At 43.0% G+C, this 18,572-nt stretch overlaps 1 protein-coding gene across 5 annotated transcripts in view; it reads left to right on the top strand.

The window, feature by feature from the left end:
* Positions 1 to 18,572, top strand: part of PI4KB (phosphatidylinositol 4-kinase beta) — a 34,719-nt gene that overhangs the window by 559 nt on the left and 15,588 nt on the right. For 3 of the 5 annotated variants that reach the window (XM_057500732.1, XM_057500733.1, XM_036905140.2), the window contains exons 2-3: positions 18 to 407; positions 16,160 to 17,093. In XM_057500732.1, the coding sequence (XP_057356715.1) occupies positions 16,188 to 17,093 (906 nt within the window). In that variant the 5' untranslated portion in view covers positions 18 to 407; positions 16,160 to 16,187. Of the gene's footprint in view, positions 1 to 17; positions 408 to 15,545; positions 15,692 to 16,159; positions 17,094 to 18,572 lie in introns of those variants that run through there. The other 2 variants (XM_036905141.2, XM_057500734.1) reach the window with 2 other exon arrangements.

The raw sequence follows: 18,572 nt of genomic DNA, 5'->3' as shown, positions 1-18,572 counted from the left end.
CTTCTATTTTTAAACAGGCATGTTCCAGGCAGCTCACTCGACTCCTTAGATTACTGTAGGAACCATAGGGTCCAGAGCGTCGGAGAAGCCGGAAGACATATCCCAAGAGGGCTTGGACTCAGAAGAATAGAGCCCGGCTGGGGATTTTTTTTTTCTTCTATTTCTTTTGGTCGTGGCTGTGTAGAGGAAGAGGATTGTGCAGCCGAGGCAAACTTGAGGCAGCGCGAAGGCCCCCTCAGGCGGCGCCGAGGGCAGCCCCTTCGCCGGGGCCTGGTGCCTCTGCCGCGGCCGCTGTCAGGGAAGCGCAGGCGGCCAATGGATTTAGGGAGCAGCCGCTGCTGCTGAGGCATCGGTGTCGGTAGCCCGACCCCGACCGCCCGTACCCCCTCCGTGGGGGCCCCCCGGAGGTAAGCGACTCCTACGCCGTGAGGTTCCCAAGCCCTATGTATGTGGGAGCGTCCTTCTCCCACTCTGTCCCGCACAGCCTCGCCCCATCACCACAGCTGGTTTCCACTACAAAACTGCCCTCCCGGTGGCAGCTGCACCACGGGTCCCTTCACCCTTTCCTCTCAATCCTAGGGTCCTCCTCTGTTTTTTGGCTTCCTCTTCTGTTTAGCTCCTCCCTCTGCCCCGGGGACTCCCCCCTACCTCCTTCTTATCCCTGTGGCCTCCGTCCCGAATTACTGTCTAAGTCTTGAACCTCTCTACATCAGGACGCCTTTTATAATGCCCAGTCTTGCCTGTCCTTCCTCGTCGTCTGTGTTCCTGTCCCAAACCTTTCCCATAGTCTCCGTCTTTATCCCTTTTCCTGTCTTGCCCCTTTCCTCCGTTGTCTCTGTGCTGGGTTCCCATTTCCCTGAGCGTGGCCCTTTTTTCCTCTGATGTTGATTCCATTATCTCACCGCCTCCCACCCATTCCTCGCTTCCAAGAATTGCCTGTTCCCCGCTCCTTAAGGAATCATCATTCCCCAAGTAATCCTTATCCTTCTTCACTGGAGTCCCTTATGATCCCTGTAACTTCTCTTTAGCTTCCCTTCCCTCCCCCAACCTCTAGAGGTTTGTTTCTATAGAAAAGATGACAGTGCCCCTCCCTCTTCAGGATTTCCAACTTTGACGCCTACTCCAAGTTTCAAGGATTTTGCTGATCCTTGTGATACTTGGTTCTGTTTTCCCTGTGGTCTTTTTATGTGTTCTCTGTCACACTATCTATACATGCCACTATTTCATGATCAGCTGAACTAAGAAGAGTGTTAGGAGGAGGGGGAGCCTCAGGTTTTTCTGGACAGAAGGGTGTTTCTGAAAGATGGAGCAAGTAAGAAATCCCTATTAGATTACACTTTGTTGATTACTCATGATCAGCCACTATCAGGGAAGAATAGGCCCGCATGGAAACTGAAAGCGGTTGTGAGAAATTTTGCTTCGGATTATTTAATTTTAGGCTTGTCTTAAAGAATAGTGTTTTCCACCCTTCTCCAGATATAAGAGGAGTCAGTTTGCTGTTTACTAGAACAGTTTTGGTTGATTCCATAACAGCTTAGGCCTGGGGTGATGGTGGAGAGTTAACTGGGAAAAGGAAAGAGCTTGTACATTCAGAATCATGACTTCTGTAACTTCCTCACTTGACCTCTAGGGTGACCTTTTCGGGAAAATGGCCCACTCTATAGGCATTAGTGTAGTAATAGGCTAATAGCAGGATGTGAGTTGAGGGTGGGGGGAATTAAACTTGGGTTAACTTGTTTACAAAACATTCTGGGTTCCTCAGACAAAAGTATTTTTTAATAGTGATTTAGTTGTCCTGAGAATTTTCCTTCATCTTGGTCTCTCTGCTGGGTCTTTCTAGTCTACAACCATGGGAGTAAGTCAGTTTGAAAGACAAGCTCCAGACCTGTTTCTTTGCCTTGCTTTTTTCCCCACTGCATTAAGTTCCTGACCACCTGTGCTGTGCCTGTTGTACTTGTTCCCTAACTCCCAGATTCTATAGGTGGAAAATTTGTTTGTAGGAAAGCCCTTTGAGGAAGCTGGCTGGAAAAGAACTTGGAGTTGGGAAACTAGTTGCTGTCTTTTACACCATGTCTTTCTTTTAGCCCATGTTAATGAAGAGTGCTTGTGAAGTTTCATTCATCTTCCGACTCTAGGCCTATTTAAAAGTAATCATGCAATCTTATCCCACTTCTCCCTCGTCTCCTTCCTTGTTTGCTAGCCAGAGTGTAATCTCCTCATAATCCCCCTTTTTAGGAGCAGCTTCACTCCTTGGAAGCAAACCTAAAGAGAAATCGTTTCTCCTAGTTTCTCTGCTTTCTTCTCAGCTGGGTCCACACTGCATAAGAACATGTTTGCTGAACACCATCCAAAGCAGCAAATTGAGATCCTTTGATTTGGGGAAGAAGTTTGGGAGGAACCTTTCAGTAATTGGCGTGAGGCTAGCGACCCAGTCCAAGCACATTTGGGGCATGCAACAGGGAGAAATAGTTCAGGGAGAGGTGAGCAAACAGGTTGCTTTCTCTGCCATCTGTCAGTTTCACCAGGGGCTCCCACAGCTGGCTTGGGCTATCTGGCTGGAATCTGCTTATACCAGCCCCATGGGTTTGCACAGAGAATTCTCAGCCTGATTCAATATTGACTTAACTACCCTTAGACCACTGTCCTCCCTACCCTTTCTCTAGTAGCTTGAGAATGCCCTCTCCCCTGATGCTCCCCCATTCCCTGCCCCAGTTTTGGGTAAGTATTTATGTGTTTCTTGCTAGGCCTTGAACCTGCTTGACTGCTTAGCCCTGAGGTTCTTCTAGAAGAAAAAGTAGTTCTCAGTCACCACCTTAACCACTGAGTTAGATCTTAAGACATGAGGAAGAACTTCTTAACAGCAGAACAGGCAGCCTATCATGATGGGGAGTCTCTTGAAAAGCAGCATCTTTTAAAAAATTATTATTAGAGTCATATGTGCCTTGATAACAAATCCAATGGTACTTAAGGATTTATGATGACAATCAAGTCCCTTTCCATTCATCCTTACTCTTAACTCCCACAGAGTTAGCCTCTTAATTACCTCAGTGTTTATTTCTGAAAGTTATCACAATAGCTTTAGATAAAATTATTGCGCCTCTATTTATTGACTTACTGTTACAAAAGAGGATTTAGCTTTTAGAAGATTTACACCTCTTGTTTATATCATTTTTATTTCCACTGGAAGCCTGTGGAACTTTAAATAACATATTTGAACCTCCCTTTCTTTTCCATTAACTTTTAAACAGTCTCTCTTAACTACCCACCTTGTAGAATAAAGATACACTATCCTTTTTTCCACTTCACATGATCCATCTCAAAGGGGTCTTTTAAAAGGAGGAAGAAAATTGAGCTCCCCTGTCTGCTTGGAGGCACTAAATCAGATATCTGTTAAAGGCCATTCATTCTACAGAAATACAGGAACATGTAAAAACATGAGGATCAGTCTGAACTAGTCCATATTTATCTACCCCATGGAAAAGGATTCAGAGAAGGGAATGGTGATTAATTGGTCAAGGGGATTGATTTGTGCCTCTTTGCCATCTTATCCTAGCCAAGTCTAATCCAGTAAGTCCTTTAGTGAAGGCCAGTGAAGGATTGTTTGCCTAGAATCTTTGAAGATGATAAGTGGGAAGCCAGGTCAAGTGATAGCATCCCTTCCCTCCAAAGTCCTCTTGCAGACATTTATTTAAATGCTCAGTCACACAGAACACGTACATGTATACCCTCTCTGTCCTCTACAGCTGCTGCTCTGCTCTGCCTTGCCCTGAACAACCCCTCTGATGCTCAGAGGAGGATTCCCTACATTGCCCAGACATAAGCTGTGGAGCCCAGTCAATCGGCTGCACTCCCCCATTCCACCGTCTCTTCCTGGAAGCCAGCTGCTAGGCTGGAGCAGAGAAGGCCTCTGGTTCCCTTCCAGTCTAACTGGAAGTCCAGTTTAGGCTCCAGTGTGAAATGTGGAGCTTCAGTTATTTGAAGGTCCTTGAGGGCCAGAGGAGTCATTTGATATTAAAAGTTTGGCTTTTCTTCTCTTACTTCTCTTGTTCTCTGACTTAAAACAGGAAGAGTGATGAATATAGGATCTGCTCCTTCCTTTTCTCTTTTACTTTCTAGGCCTTTCACTTTATTAGAATGATTCACTTATCAAAGTAGTATTTTCTTTACATCTGAAAATAAATTGATGTTTAGGAGCATTTCTGGATTTAGGTTTTAGAGAATCCCATTCCTATTTCTTGTCTAAATTGCCAAGACAGCCTAAATTCCTTTCAACACCTCCTTCCCCCAATGGCTTGCTTCAGCTGTAGGCAGTCTCAGAGGCTCAGAGAGGCCAAGGGAGGTTCAACTTCAGTTTGGTAGTTTCTAGTGGCAGAGCTGCCTATATAAGAGAGGAGTCTGGTTTTCCTGCACCTCTTGACAATGTCTTATTTCATAGGGAGGAAAGGCTGCCAAATGGGGACTCTCTGTTCAGTGGGTAAGCCCCCTGAATACTCACTCTACTGCGGAATTCCTAGCTGTGCCCTGGTATATAAGAAATAATAGTATCCTTACCTCCCTTCCTGGTGCCAGTCATAATCCCAGTTGTGAGCAGTTGAGGCAGTCATCTGCATTTCCTAGTGAGATCTGAGATGCTGTATATGGGGGAATGTTGGAACGCCATTTCCTTGGAAGTTTTGAATGGTGGATTTTTAGGAGCTTTTAGTGAATTAGAAATCTCTGGAAAAGAGGGAAAGGAAAAGATGGGCCAAGCATAGAGACATTGAGGAAAAAAAGTAAGTTGGTTTTATGAAACAATTGAAGCTGTCATGTGAATTTTTTTTTTGGTATCATTAACCTACAATTACATGAAGAACATTATGTTTACTAGACTCCCCCATCACCAAGTCCCCCACCACAAACCCCATTACAATCACTGTCCATCAGCATAGTAAGATGCTGTAGAATCAGTATTTGTCTTCTCTGTGCTATGCAGCCCTCCCTGTGCCCCCCACCAACATTATAGATGCCAATCATAATGCCCCCTTTCTTTCCCCCCCCCCTTATCCCTCCCTTCCCGCCCATCCTTCCCAGTCCCTTTCCCTTTGGTAACTGTTAGTCCATTCTTGGGTTCTGTGAGTCTGCTCCTGTTTTATTCCTTCAGTTTTTTCTTTGTTCTTATACTCCACAGACGAGTGAAATCATTTGGTACTCGTATTTCTCCGCATGGCTTATTTCACTGAGCATAATACCCAACTCCATCCATTGTTGCAAATGGTAGGATTTGTTTTCTTCTTATGGCTGAATAAGATTCCATTGTGTGTATGTACCATATCTTCTTTATCCATTCATCTACTGATGGACACTTAGGTTGCTTCCATTTCATGGCTATTGTAAATAGTGCTGCAATAAACTTAGGGGTACATATGTCTTTTTCAAACTGGGCTGCTGCATTCTTAAGGTAAATCCCTAGAAGTGGAATTCCTGGGTCAAATGGTATTTCTATTTTGAGCTTTTTTTTTTTTTTTTGAAGCAAAATAAGATTTATTGTTGTAGGTACTTATTAATATTTGTTTTTCCTAAAATTTCATAATAATACATGTTTAAATTTACTTTGAATGTAAAATGAAACTAGCAGGCATGAATTCCTCTGAGTGAAGGTAAGATTGGTCAAGGCTGAACTACAGACACTAATAGTGAGTGTCTACTACAAATAAGCAAATCAGCAAAGGAGCTTAAAGCAGAGTGAATCCTTGGGCCAGAAATAGTAATTTGCTGGAAGTTCTGTTAGGAAGCATTAGCTTTTGAAGTACAGCCTTTCATTGCCTGGGGAAAGAGTCAGCCGTAGAGTTTCCAGGTGTCTTGTTTGGAACCAAGCAGTTGGTATTTGAGCTCTCTGATGACTACAAAAATATGTAACATATTAAAGCAGTTTTCTCCCCAAACTATGTTTTATTATGTCTTTTTTTTTTTTTTATAGATAATTATTTTTTATTGAAGGGTAGTTGACACACAGTATTACATTACATTAGTTTCAGGTGTACAACATAGTGATTCAACATTTATATACATGACAATTCTAGGTACCAGCTATCACCATACCAAGCTGTTAGAATATCTTGACTATACTCATTACATCCCGGTTACTTATTATTTTACCATTGGAAGTGTGTACTTTTTTTTTTTTTTTTGTGAGGGCATCTCTCATATTTATTGATCAAATGGTTGTTAACAACAATAAAATTCTGTATAGGGGAGTCAGTGCTCAATGCACAATCATTAATCCACCCAAAGCCTAATTTTCATCAGTCTCCAATCTTCTGAGGCATAAAAAACAAGTTCTTACATGGAGAACAAATTCTTACATAGTGAATAAGTTCTTACATGGTGAACAGTACAAGGGCAGCCATCACAGAAACCTTCGGTTTTGCTCATGCATTATGAACTATAAACAGTCAGTTCAAATATGAATACTCATTTGATTTTTATACTTAATTTATATGTGGATACCACATTTCTCTCTTTATTATTATTATTTTTAATAAAATGCTGAAGTGGTAGGTAGATACAAGATAAAGGTAGAAAACATAGTTTAGTGTTGTAAGAGAGCAAACGTAGATGATCAGGTGTGTGCCTGTAGACTATGTGTTAATCCAAGCTAGACAAGGGCAATAAAACATCCACGTATGCAGAAGATTTCTCTCAGAACAGGGAGGGTGAGGTTCTAAGCCTCACCTCTGTTGATCCCCAATTTCTCACCTGATGACCCCCCTGCGACTGTGCCTGTCTTAGGTTGTTCCTTCCTTGAGGAATCTTACCCGTCTCTGGCTAACCAGTCATCTTCCAGGGCCATACAGGGAAATGAAAAGTTGGTAAGTGAGAGAGAAGCCTTATTGTTTGAAATGGTTAGCTTTTTATTTCTTTGCATATTTATGCCCTGTAGCTTCTATGCCCAGCATTTGTCTTGAGGTATCGTTACCACTTGGAAGAATTATGATACTCGGTAAATTTGATATGAGGCACGAATTCTATTTAAGGGTTGTAATTAGGAAGGAAGAAGAAAAGCTATAGAAGTAGCAGGCGGCAGAAAACATGGGAAGATTGATTATTTCTTTGACATATCTTCTTGTAGAGTAACTTCAGCATGTATAGGTTTTAAGCTACTACTTAAATTGCGCACACACATTAACATAATAGGAGTATAGTTACATAACCAAAGCATACCTGTAATTACCAGCCATCTCCAGTGAAATCAAGAAAACCAGTTAGGCACCTTAGGCATTTGTGAAAACTTATCTATGATATGGTGGATATTGTCCAACTGAACTTGAACAGTCTGAGAGAAATCAGACAAATTAAAACAACCCATTCCTGGGGAATGTTCACATCCCTTATGTTCTTTTAACAGTAAATAGTCTGTAGTTGTAAGATTTTGGAGCGCTACAATTTGCACTTCTCCTAATTCTTGGTTGAGTTCCAACAGTATAGATCCAGTCAAATTTGTTGTTTTACTGTATGCACAGGCCAGCTAGATATCTCCTTCCTCATTCCCATGGCAAGTCCAGGAACTGGTGGGATGAGTGCATCTACAGCTGTAGCAGTGCGTGGATCTTTGTTGGGTTTTTTGATGATCATCTTCTGGCATGAGTCTTCCAGAGAGTGCTGATGTTGGAAGTTCTTTTTCATATCGTATCTTAGTTCATTTTCGGGGTAGCCCATTTAGGCTTTGATCCTCTGTATAAACACAAACAGACCCTTTGCCTACACTTTTATATGCCCTTTATACTCTTGTGTAGAACACATTGGAGGTTACCACACAGGAACTGCCCTTTTTTTTTTTTTTTTTGGTATCACTAATCTACACTTACATGACGAATATTATGTTTACTAGGCTCTCCCCTATACCAGGTCCCCCCTATAAACCCCTTTACAGTCACTGTCCATCAGCATAGCAAAATGTTGTAGAATCCCTACTTGCCTTCTCTGTGTTGTACAGCCCTCCCTTTTCTCCTACACCCCCATGCATGCTAATCTTAATACCCCCCTACTTCTCCCCCCCTTATCCCTCCATACCCACCCATCCTCCCCAGTCCCTTTCCCTTTGGTACCTGTTAGTCCATTCTTGAGTTCTGTGATTCTGCTGCTGTTTTGTTCCTTGAGTTTCTCCTTTGTTCTTATATTCCACAGATAAGTGAAATCATTTGATATTTCTCTTTCTCCGCTTGGCTTGTTTCACTGAGCATAATACCCTCCAGCTCCATCCATGTTGCTGCAAATGGTTGGATTTGCCCTTTTCTTATGGCTGAGTAGTATTCCATTGTGTATATGTACCACATCTTCTTTATCCATTCATCTATCGATGGACATTTAGGTTGCTTCCAATTCTTGGCTATTGTAAATAGTGCTGCGATAAACATAGGGGTGCACTGATCTTTCTCATACTTGATTGCTGCATTCTTAGGGTAAATTCCTAGGAGTGCAATTCCTGGGTCAAATGGTAGGTCTGTTTTGAGCATTTTGTTGTACCTCCATACTGCTTTCCACAATGGTTGAACTAACTTACATTCCCGCCAGCAGTGTAGGAGGGTTCCCCTTTCTCCACAGCCTCGCCAACATTTGTTGTTGTTTGTCTTTTGGATGGCAGCCATCCTTACTGGTGTGAGGTGATACCTCATTGTAGTTTTAATTGCATTTCTCTGATAATTAGCGATGTGGAGCATCTTTTCATGTGTCTGTTGGCCATCTGTATTTCTTTTTTGGAGAACTGTCTGTTCAGTTCCTCTGCCCATTTTTTAATTGGATTATTTGTTTTTTGTTTGTTGAGGCATGTGAGCTCTTTATATATTCTGGACGTCAAGCCTTTATCGGATGTGTCATTTTCTAATATATTCTCCCATACTGTAGGGTTCCTGTTTATTCTATTGATGGTGTCTTTTGCTGTACAGAAGCTTTTCTGCTTAATATAGTCCCACTTATTCTTTTTTGCTGTTGTTTTCCTTGTCCGGGGAGATATGTTCAAGAAGAGGTCACTCATGTTTATGTCTAAGAGGTTTTTGCCTATGTTTTCTTCCAAGAGTTTAATGGTTTCATGACTTACATTCAGGTCTTTGATCCATTTTGAGTTTACTTTTGTATATGGGGTTAGACAATGGTCCAGTTTCATTCTCCTACATGTAGCTGTCCAATTTTGCCAGCACCATCTGTTGAAGAGACTGTCATTTCGCCATTGTATGTCCACGGCTCCTTTATCAAATATTAATTGACCATATATGTCTGGGTTAATGTCTGGATTCTCTAGTCTATTCCATTGATCTGTGGCTCTGCTCTTGTGCCAGTACCAAATTGTCTTGATTACTATGGCTTTATAGTAGAGCTTGAAGTTGGGGAGTGAGATCCCCCCTACTTTATTCTTCTTTCTCAGGATTGCTTTGGCTATTTGGGGTCTTTGGTGTTTCCATATGAATTTTTGAATTATTTGTTCCAGTTCATTGAAGAATGTTGCTGGTAGTTTCATAGGGATTGCATCAAATCTGTGTATTGCTTTGGGCAGGATGGCCATTTTAACGATATTAATTCTTCCTAGCCACGAGCATGGGATGAGTTTCCATCTGTTAGTGTCCCCTTTAATTTCTCTTAAGAGTGACTTGTAGTTTTCAGAGTATAAGTCTTTCACTTCTTTGGTTAGGTTTATTCCTAGGTATTTTTTTTTTTGATGCAATTGTGAATGGAGTTGTTTTCCTGATTTCTCTTTCTGTTGGTTCATTGTTAGTGTATAGGAAAGCCACAGATTTCTGTGTGTTGATTTTGTATCCTGCAACTTTGCTGTATTCCAATATCAGTTCTAGTAGTTTTGGGGTGGAGTCTTTAGGGTGTTTTATGTACAGTATCATGTCATCTGCAAATAGTGACAGTTTAACTTCTTCTTTACCAATCTGGATTCCTTGTATTTCTTTGTTTTGTCTGATTGCCATGGCTAGGACCTCCAGTACTATGTTAAATAACAGTGGGGAGAGTGGGCATCCCTGTCTAGTTCCCGATCTCAGAGGAAATGCTTTCAGCTTCTCGCTGTTCAATATAATGTTGACTGTGGGTTTATCATAGATAGCCTTTATTATGTTGAGGTACTTGCCCTCTATTCCCATTTTGCTGAGAGTTTTTATCATGAATGGATGTTGAACTTTGTCAAATGCTTTTTCAGGATCTATGGAGATGATCATGTGGTTTTTGTCTTTCTTTTTGTTGATGTGGTGGATGATGTTGATGGACTTTCGAATGTTGTACCATCCTTGCATCTCTGGGATGAATCCCACTTGGTCATGGTGTATGATCCTTTTGATGTATTTTTGAATTCGGTTTGCTAATATTTTGTTGAGTATTTTTGCATCTACGTTCATCAGGGATATTGGTCTGTAGTTTTCTTTTTTGGTGGGGTCTTTGCCTGGTTTTGGTATTAGGGTGATGTTAGCTTCATAGAATGAGTTTGGGAGTATCCTCTCCTCCTCTATTTTTTGGAAAACTCTAAGGAGAATGGGTATTATGTCTTCCCTGTATGTCTGATAAAATTCCGAGGTAAATCCATCTGGCCCGGGGGTTTTGTTCTTTGGTAGTTTTTTGATTACCGCTTCAATTTCGTTGCTGGTAATTGGTCTGTTTAGATTTTGTTTCTTTCTGGGTCAGTCGTGGAAGGTTGTATTTTTCTAGGAAGTTGTCCATTTCTCCTAGGTTTCCCAGCTTGTTAGCATATAGGTTTTCATAGTATTCTCTAATAATTCTTTGTATTTCTGTGGGGTCCTTCGTGATTTTTCCTTTCTCGTTTCTGATACTGTTGATTTGTGTTGACTCTCTTTTCTTCTTAATAAGTCTGGCTAGAGGCTTATCTATTTTGTTTATTTTCTCGAAGAACCAGCTCTTGGTTTCATTGATTTTTGCTATTGTTTTATTCTTCTCAATTTTATTTATTTCTTCTCTGATCTTTATTATGTCCCTCCTTCTGCTGACCTTAGGCCTCATTTGTTCTTTTTCCGATTTCGATTATTGTGACATTAGACCATTCATTTGGGATTGTTCTTCCTTTTTTAAATATGCTTGGATTGCTATATACTTTCCTCTTAAGACTGCTTTTGCTGCATCCCACAGAAGTTGGGGCTTTGTGCTGTTGTTGTCATTTGACTCCATATATTGCTTGATCTCTATATTATTTTGGTCATTGATCCATTGATGATTTAGGAGCATGTTATTAAACCTCCACGTGTTTGTGAGCCTTTTTGTTTTCTTTGTACAATTTATTTCTAGTATTATATCTTTGTGGTCTGAGAAGTTGGTTGATAAAATTTCAGTCTTTTGGAATTTACTGAGGCTCTTTTTGTGGCCTAGTATGTGGTCTATTCTGGAAAATGTTCCATGTGCACTTGAGAAGAATGTGTTTCCTGGTGCTTTTGGGTGGTAGAGTTCTGTAGATGTCTGTTAGGTGTGTTGTTCAGTGACTCTGTGTCCTTACTTATTTTCTGTCTGGTGGATCTGTCCTTTGGAGTGAGTGGTGTGTTGAAGTCTGATAAATTGAATGCATTGTATTCTATTTCCTCCTTTAATTCTGTTAGTATTTGTTTCACATATGTCGGTGCCCCTGTGTTGGGTGCATAGATATTTATAATGGTTATATCCTCTTGTTGGACTGCCCCCTTTATCATTATGTAATGTCCTTCTTTATCTCTTGTTACTTTCTTTGTTTTGAAGTCTATTTCGTCTGATACAAGTACTGCAACACCTGCTTTTTTCTCCCTATTGTTTGCATGAAATATCTTTTTCCATCCCTTGACTTTTAGTCTGTGTATGTCTTTGGGTTTGAGGTTGGTCTCTTGTAAGCAGCATATAGATGGGTCTTGCTTTTTTATCCATTCTATTACTCTGTGTCTTTTGATTGGTGCATTCAGTCCATTTACATTTAGGGTGATTATTGAAAGATATGTACTGATTGCCATTGCAGGCTTTAGATTCATGGTTACCAAAGGTTCAAGGGTAGCTTCTTTACTATCTAAGTGTCTAACTTAACTCGCTTATTAAGCTATTATAGACACAGTCTGATGATTCTTTATTTCTCTCCCTTCTTATTCCTCCTCCTCCATTCTTTATATGTTAGGTGTTTTATTCTGTACTCTTTTGTGTTTCCTTTGACTGCTTTTGCAAGTAGTTGATTTTATTTTTTGCCTTTAGTTAGTATTTGTTTGGTCTGCTTTCTTTGCTGTGATTTTATTTTCTCTGGAGACATCTATTTAGCCTTAGGAGTGCTTGCATCTAGAGCAGTCCCTTTAAAATATCCTGTAGAGGTTGTTTGTGGGAGGCAGATTCCCTCAACTTTTGCTTGTCTGGGAATTGTTTAATCCCTCCTTTTATTTTAATGATAATCGTGCTGGATACAGTATTCTTGGTTCAAGGCCCTTCTGTTTCATTGCATTAAATATATCATGCCATTCTCTTCTGGCCTGTAAGGTTTCTGTTGAGAAGTCTGATGATAGCCTGATGGGTTTTCCTTTGTAGGTGACCTTTTTTCTCTCTCTGGCTGCCTTTAATACTCTGTCCTTGTCCTTGATCTTTGCCATTTTAATTATTATGTGTCTTGGTGTTATCCTCCTTGGGTCCCTTGTGTTGGGAGATCTGTGTGCTTCCGTGGTCTGAGTGACTATTTCCTCCCCCAGTTTGGGGAAGTTTTCAGGAATTATTTCTTCAAAGACTCTTTCTATCCCTTTTTCTCTCTCTTCTTCTTCTGGTACCCCTATAATGTGAATATTGTTCCGTTTGGCTTGGTCACACAATTCTCTTAATATTCTTTCATTCCTGGAGATCCTTTTAACTCTCTCTGCATCCGCTTCTCTGTGTTCCTGTCCTCTGATCTCTATTCCATTAACGGCCTCTTACACCTCATCCAATCTGCTCTTAAGTCCTTCCAGAGATTCTTTTATTTCTGTATTCTCCCTCCTAACTTGATCCTTTAGCTCTTGCATATTTCTCTGCAGGTCCATCAGCATGGTTATGACCTACATTTTGAATTCTTTTTCAGAAAGATTGGTTAAATCTATCTCCTCAGGCTCCCTCTCAGTGGTTGTCTGGGTAATTCTTGACTGGATCACATTCTTCTGCCTTTTCATGGCGATAGAGGTAATTGTAGGCAGTTGGTGCATGTGTCAGCTGGGAGAACAACATCCCTTCCTGCACCTTGCCCTTCTTCGCTGCCTGTGCCAGTTACCCACACACAGGAAGCAGCTTCCAGTTTTATTTTCTGAGCCGTCGCAGGCGGGCCAGCCGTCGGGGCAGCCCAGAGCCCCGCGGGGAGAGGCAGGCGCACTGGGTGTGCTCTCCTGTGAGGACGGCGACCCTTCCTGCCCTGTCCCGGCTTCCTCTGTCTATGCTGGGCTGCTGCACACTGGCAGGGAGTCTGAGTCTGGCCCGGGCGACTGCGAAGGAGGCTCTGGGTGGCCGCTGTAGGTGCGGCCGCTCTCGGGCTGCTCCCTGCTGTGGCGGGGCCGTTTGGGAGGGGGAATGGAGGGGAGGCTGTTTATTGCCGTGAGGAGGTTCAGAGCTGCATTGCCTCCCAGGTGGCTGCAGCACCTGAAATTCCCCGGGATTCCCAGCTGCTAGGCTGAGTGTGCTGGGATGGTTCCATCCAGCTGTGAAGCCCCTGTCTCTTTAAGACTTTCAAAAAGCAGTTGCTTTTCTTTTGTCCCAAGGGCGCTGGGTGCAGGGACCCACTCACAGGTTTTACTGTTCCGTTTCCCTAATATCCAGCACACCATGCACTGTGTGTCTGTGCTCCCGGTGCAGATGACTAGGGCTGGTTATTTAGCAGTCCTGGGCTCCCTCTCCCTCCCCGCTCCGACTCCTTTCCTCCCGCCAGTGAGCTGGGGTCGGGGGAGCACTCGGGTCCCACCCAGCCACGGCTTGTATCTTACCCCCTTCGTGAGGTGCTGAGTTCTTGGAGATGTAGCCTGACTGTTGTGCTGTATCTTCTGGCCTCTCTTTCAGGAATAGTTGTATTTTCAAAAATATATATGGTTTTGGGAGGAGATTTCCACTGCCCTACTCACGCCACCATCTTGGCTCCTCCCTCCTGACCATCTATCCATGTGAATATTTAAGCAGACCTAAAAGTAGTGGTCTCAGCTAAATTAGAATGACACTGTGGTGCAGAATACCCTACAAAGGTGTGTCAGAGAATGAATAAAAACTTTCTTTTTATTATTCCTGTGCATCCCATAGTTACAAGTAGAGACAGACATACTCATGCAGCCATGCTGGTTATACTGCTCAGGGCACTGCCTAGATTTGGGAGAGAGCACAGTGAAAGAGTTTCCACCTTTTTACTGATACTAAGCTCAAGCTGCATCAGTGAACTTAAATCGAGGGATGAACTTCTTGCTTGACAGAGTTGGGAGAAAGATAAACTGAAGTAGCCTTTTTTGGTGATCTCCAAGAACAGAAGAGTTCCCCATCTGTCTTCCTGTAAGGCTTTTAGTTTTGACTGCTGGGAGGCAGGGAACTAGACTATGAAATATTGAGCAGATCAAAGTTACCTTAACATTTTAGAGGTGCAAGAAGAGGCACTGGAAACAGGTGGTGGTGGGAAACAGAGCTTCCCAGAGTGATTAGAGAATCTGTATCTCCAGCCTCTTACACCTACCTAAAGTATATGTGCCCAGTTTCCCTACTGTCAAAGGTGATATCATTAATAGTTTGAAATTACCTGCATTCCAGCTCTACAATAGACTCTGCTTTTCTCTTGCTTACACTCTTGAGTGTCTTCGACTCACTCTATTTGCGATTTTATAAAGAGGCCTCTGAACCCATTGCTGACAAGGGCTGGAACTGGGTTGATCTGACATTAACAGTGTGCCTGTCCCAGTCCTTGCTTTGAAATTTCTTCCGTTCTGCACTGATCCTGCTGGTCTGGATTTGCAGAGGCTCTGAAGAATCATTCTAGAAGGGCAGTGGCTTTTGTCAGCAGTGTTCCATCACCGAATTTCCTTTCAAGAGTCCCTCCAGAAAGGGATTCTTGGCAATGTGATCCCTCTTCCTCCCTGTTCTTTGGACATTCTAGACCCATGAGTTGTGGCTTGATTTCTTTTTGCCTTCTCACAGTCACTCCAGTTCTTGGAGTGTGTGTATGATAATGGAAAAAGTAGTGTTGGGATAGGAGAGGGCTCTGTCACACAATGAATGTAACTGTGATTCACTTACCTTATAAACAGTATATGTGTGTGCACACACACTTGTATACAGTTTGCTAACCTTTTTTTACGTGATTGAGATTCAACTAGTGTTATTGAGTACTACTGTGTGCCAGGATTGTTCTGGGTGCTTGTACATGAAGTTAGTTATTCCACTCAGCAACAATGATAAGTAGGTATGTTTTTCCCATTTTGCAGTTGAAGAAAATTAAACTCAGACGATATGTGGTTTGCATAAGTTTACACATCTCATAATGGCAGAGCCAGGATTTTGAACCCCAGCCTATTTGACTCCAAATTCAAGAGTCTTTTCCACTTCCATACCTCAGCTGCCACAGCACTGGAGGAAGAGGGAATGATGTTAAGAAGTCAGACAAGCAAAGTGTCGTACTTCAGCAGGGTTTATGACAGTTGTTTTAGAGCTGTTTTCTTCTATGTGAAGCCTGGATTTATTTGCTGGCCCTTATTCCTTGGGAGCTTTGAGACTAAAAGGGAAGGTAAGAAAGTATCTGTAACTAGAAAAATACATCAAGGTTTTAGTATTAAATAAAATTGAAATGCTTAGGACTTGTGTATAGAGTATTATATGTGTAAGGAAATAGAGTTTAAAGAGGAAAAGGAAAATGTTATTGGCAAACATTTAAAGGTGGGCATGGGAAGAGTATACCTATATAAACATAACACATACAAAGCAACATTTTGCAAATACAAGTTAGGAACAGAGGCTAAGCCAAGTAACCAGTGCAGAAGGAATGAAGAGTAATGTAGTGATCAGAAGTGGAGGTAGTCAGGGAAAGCTTCCTGGGAGGAGATGACTTTTCATATGATTTTTAAGAAGTCCAGGAAGACAGTATGGAGGAGGTCCCTGGGAAAGTTCTGTGGCAAAGGGAAGACCTGAGAGTGGCGCTGCTAACCAGTGTTTATATGTCTCCCTTTCTGTTCTTTCTCCCTCCTTCCTCTTGTAGCTTGAAAGCTCCAAGTGTGGCTGTGGCCATGGGAGACATGGTAGTGGAGCCTGCCCTCCTGAAGCCAACTTCTGAGCCCACTCCTGGCCCACCAGGGAATAATGGGGGCTCCTTGCTAAGTGTCATCACGGAGGGGGTCGGGGAACTCTCAGTGATTGACCCTGAGGTGGCCCAGAAGGCCTGCCAGGAGGTATTGGAGAAAGTCAAGCTTTTGCATGGAGGTGTGGCCATCTCTAGCAGAGGCACCCCGCTGGAGTTGGTCAATGGGGATGGTCTGGATAGTGAGATCCGTTGCCTGGACGATCCTCCTGCCCAAATAAGGGAGGAGGAAGATGAAATGGGAGCCACTGTGGCCTCGGGCACAGCCCGTGGAGCAAGGCGGCGGCAGAATAACTCGGCCAAACAGTCGTGGCTGCTGAGGCTATTTGAGTCCAAACTCTTTGACATCTCCATGGCCATCTCATACCTGTACAACTCCAAGGAGCCTGGAGTGCAAGCCTACATTGGCAACCGGCTATTCTGCTTTCGCAATGAGGACGTGGACTTCTATCTGCCTCAGTTGCTTAACATGTACATTCACATGGATGAGGACGTGGGTGATGCCATCAAGCCCTACATAGTCCACCGTTGCCGCCAGAGCATTAACTTTTCCCTCCAGTGTGCCCTGTTGCTAGGAGCCTACTCTTCAGACATGCACATTTCCACTCAACGACACTCCCGTGGAACCAAGCTGCGGAAGCTGATCCTCTCAGACGAGCTGAAGCCAGCTCACCGAAAGAGGGAGCTGCCCTCCTTGAGCCCAGCCCCTGACACAGGGCTGTCTCCCTCTAAAAGGACTCACCAGCGCTCTAAGTCAGATGCAACAGCCAGCATAAGTCTCAGCAGCAACCTGAAACGAACAGCCAGCAATCCTAAAGTGGAGAATGAGGATGAGGTAAAATTCCTGGGAGGGACAAAGGGGCAAGGAGCCATGGAGACAGGATGTCTGACATACTCTGTCCTTTTCTCTCCTCCCCTCTGTTTTCATTTCACTGATAAAAACATGGAACATCAGAATGGAACAAGTCCTGAGTATTCATATATTCCAACAGCCTCATTTTCTAAAGGAAGAACCCAAAGAGATGAAGGGACTTGCTTCGGTCATGTAGCCAATACAGTAGGCTGGTACTCCTGACTCTGGCCCAAGTGGTTCTTTACTGAGAACCATGGCAAAGACCCTCCCTGCCTTGGCCTGAGACAAGGGGTATCTACAAGAACCTCTCAAAGCAGCAGCCTTTGAAAAGGAGAAGGGTGAATGTGTGTGAATTTTGTGTGTGCTGGGAGAGCTGAGATGTTAAATAGCTTCATTCAGCTTCATTTTCCTGGCCCCTCCTCATAATCCCTCTCCTTCACACCCTGAACACCCTGCTTTTTGTTGACATGAGGGTTAGGGCTCATCCCCTATCACTGAGGCATCTGCAGAATGTTCTGCCTGCCTGCCTTTCCTTGGGGGAAGAGATGTCTTGCTGGTCTCTTTTCCATATCACTTGGGAGAAGCACAAAGGAAAGAAGGAAGCAAATTCAGTTCAGAGTAAATCTTGAGCATACCCAGTGTCTAATCAAGGACCTGAAGGCTAGAAAGAAGGGAAAACTACAATAGCAGTTGAAGGTATCCAATTCAGGATGCAGAGCAGGGAGGGGATCAGTTGGTTACACCCACTGTCCGTCCCACATCTGGACAGATAGCAGGGGAAGTTACCCAGTGGACAACCAAAGGTCAGTGGCCTGCTGTCCTGGCCAGCCAGTAGTGCCCCAGTCCCACCTCTCACCACCAGCCCAGCTCCTTCTGGCCACCAGCCCAGCCTAGGAAAGAAGGGAGAAAAGAACAAGGAATTTGCACTTGTTGGAAAATGCATGTAGCTATGGTGCTGGCATCTGCCTCTGCAGGGCACATAAGCCACCCACATTTTTTATACAGTGGGACTTTCTTTCAACTAGAGAGAGGTCAGGGTGACCAGATAAGGGAAAAGTCAGGAGGGAGAGAGACTATAGAGCCTGATCTCTCTGGAGGTTCAGTATTTTATCATGGTAATTTAATAATAGTGAAGCTAAAAGAACTAACATTTATTGAGCATTTATTATGCACCAAGCATCATGTCAAGTATTTCACATTTAATCTTCACAACAACCCTAAGTTACAGGTATGATTTTGTCATTGAGGAAACAGGCTTAGAGAGGTTAGATGAGTTACCCGAGGTCTCTCAGCTGGTAAATGATCTGAGGGCTGGAATCAGACCATAGCTGGCACCCCTAATCATTCAGCTGAGCTGTCTTGGTTATTTCTCAGCATCTACTTTCCCAAGTCCTCAGCTGTTGGTGTCCATTTGTGGAAGAATGGCCTTGGTCTTAGCAATCTAGGTTTGCACATCTGTGT

The sequence above is a fragment of the Manis pentadactyla genome, chromosome 4 (genome assembly GCF_030020395.1).
Source record: "Manis pentadactyla isolate mManPen7 chromosome 4, mManPen7.hap1, whole genome shotgun sequence".
In the NCBI taxonomy this organism is placed as follows: domain Eukaryota; kingdom Metazoa; phylum Chordata; class Mammalia; order Pholidota; family Manidae; genus Manis; species Manis pentadactyla.
This window is presented reverse-complemented; position numbering and strand designations above follow the sequence as displayed.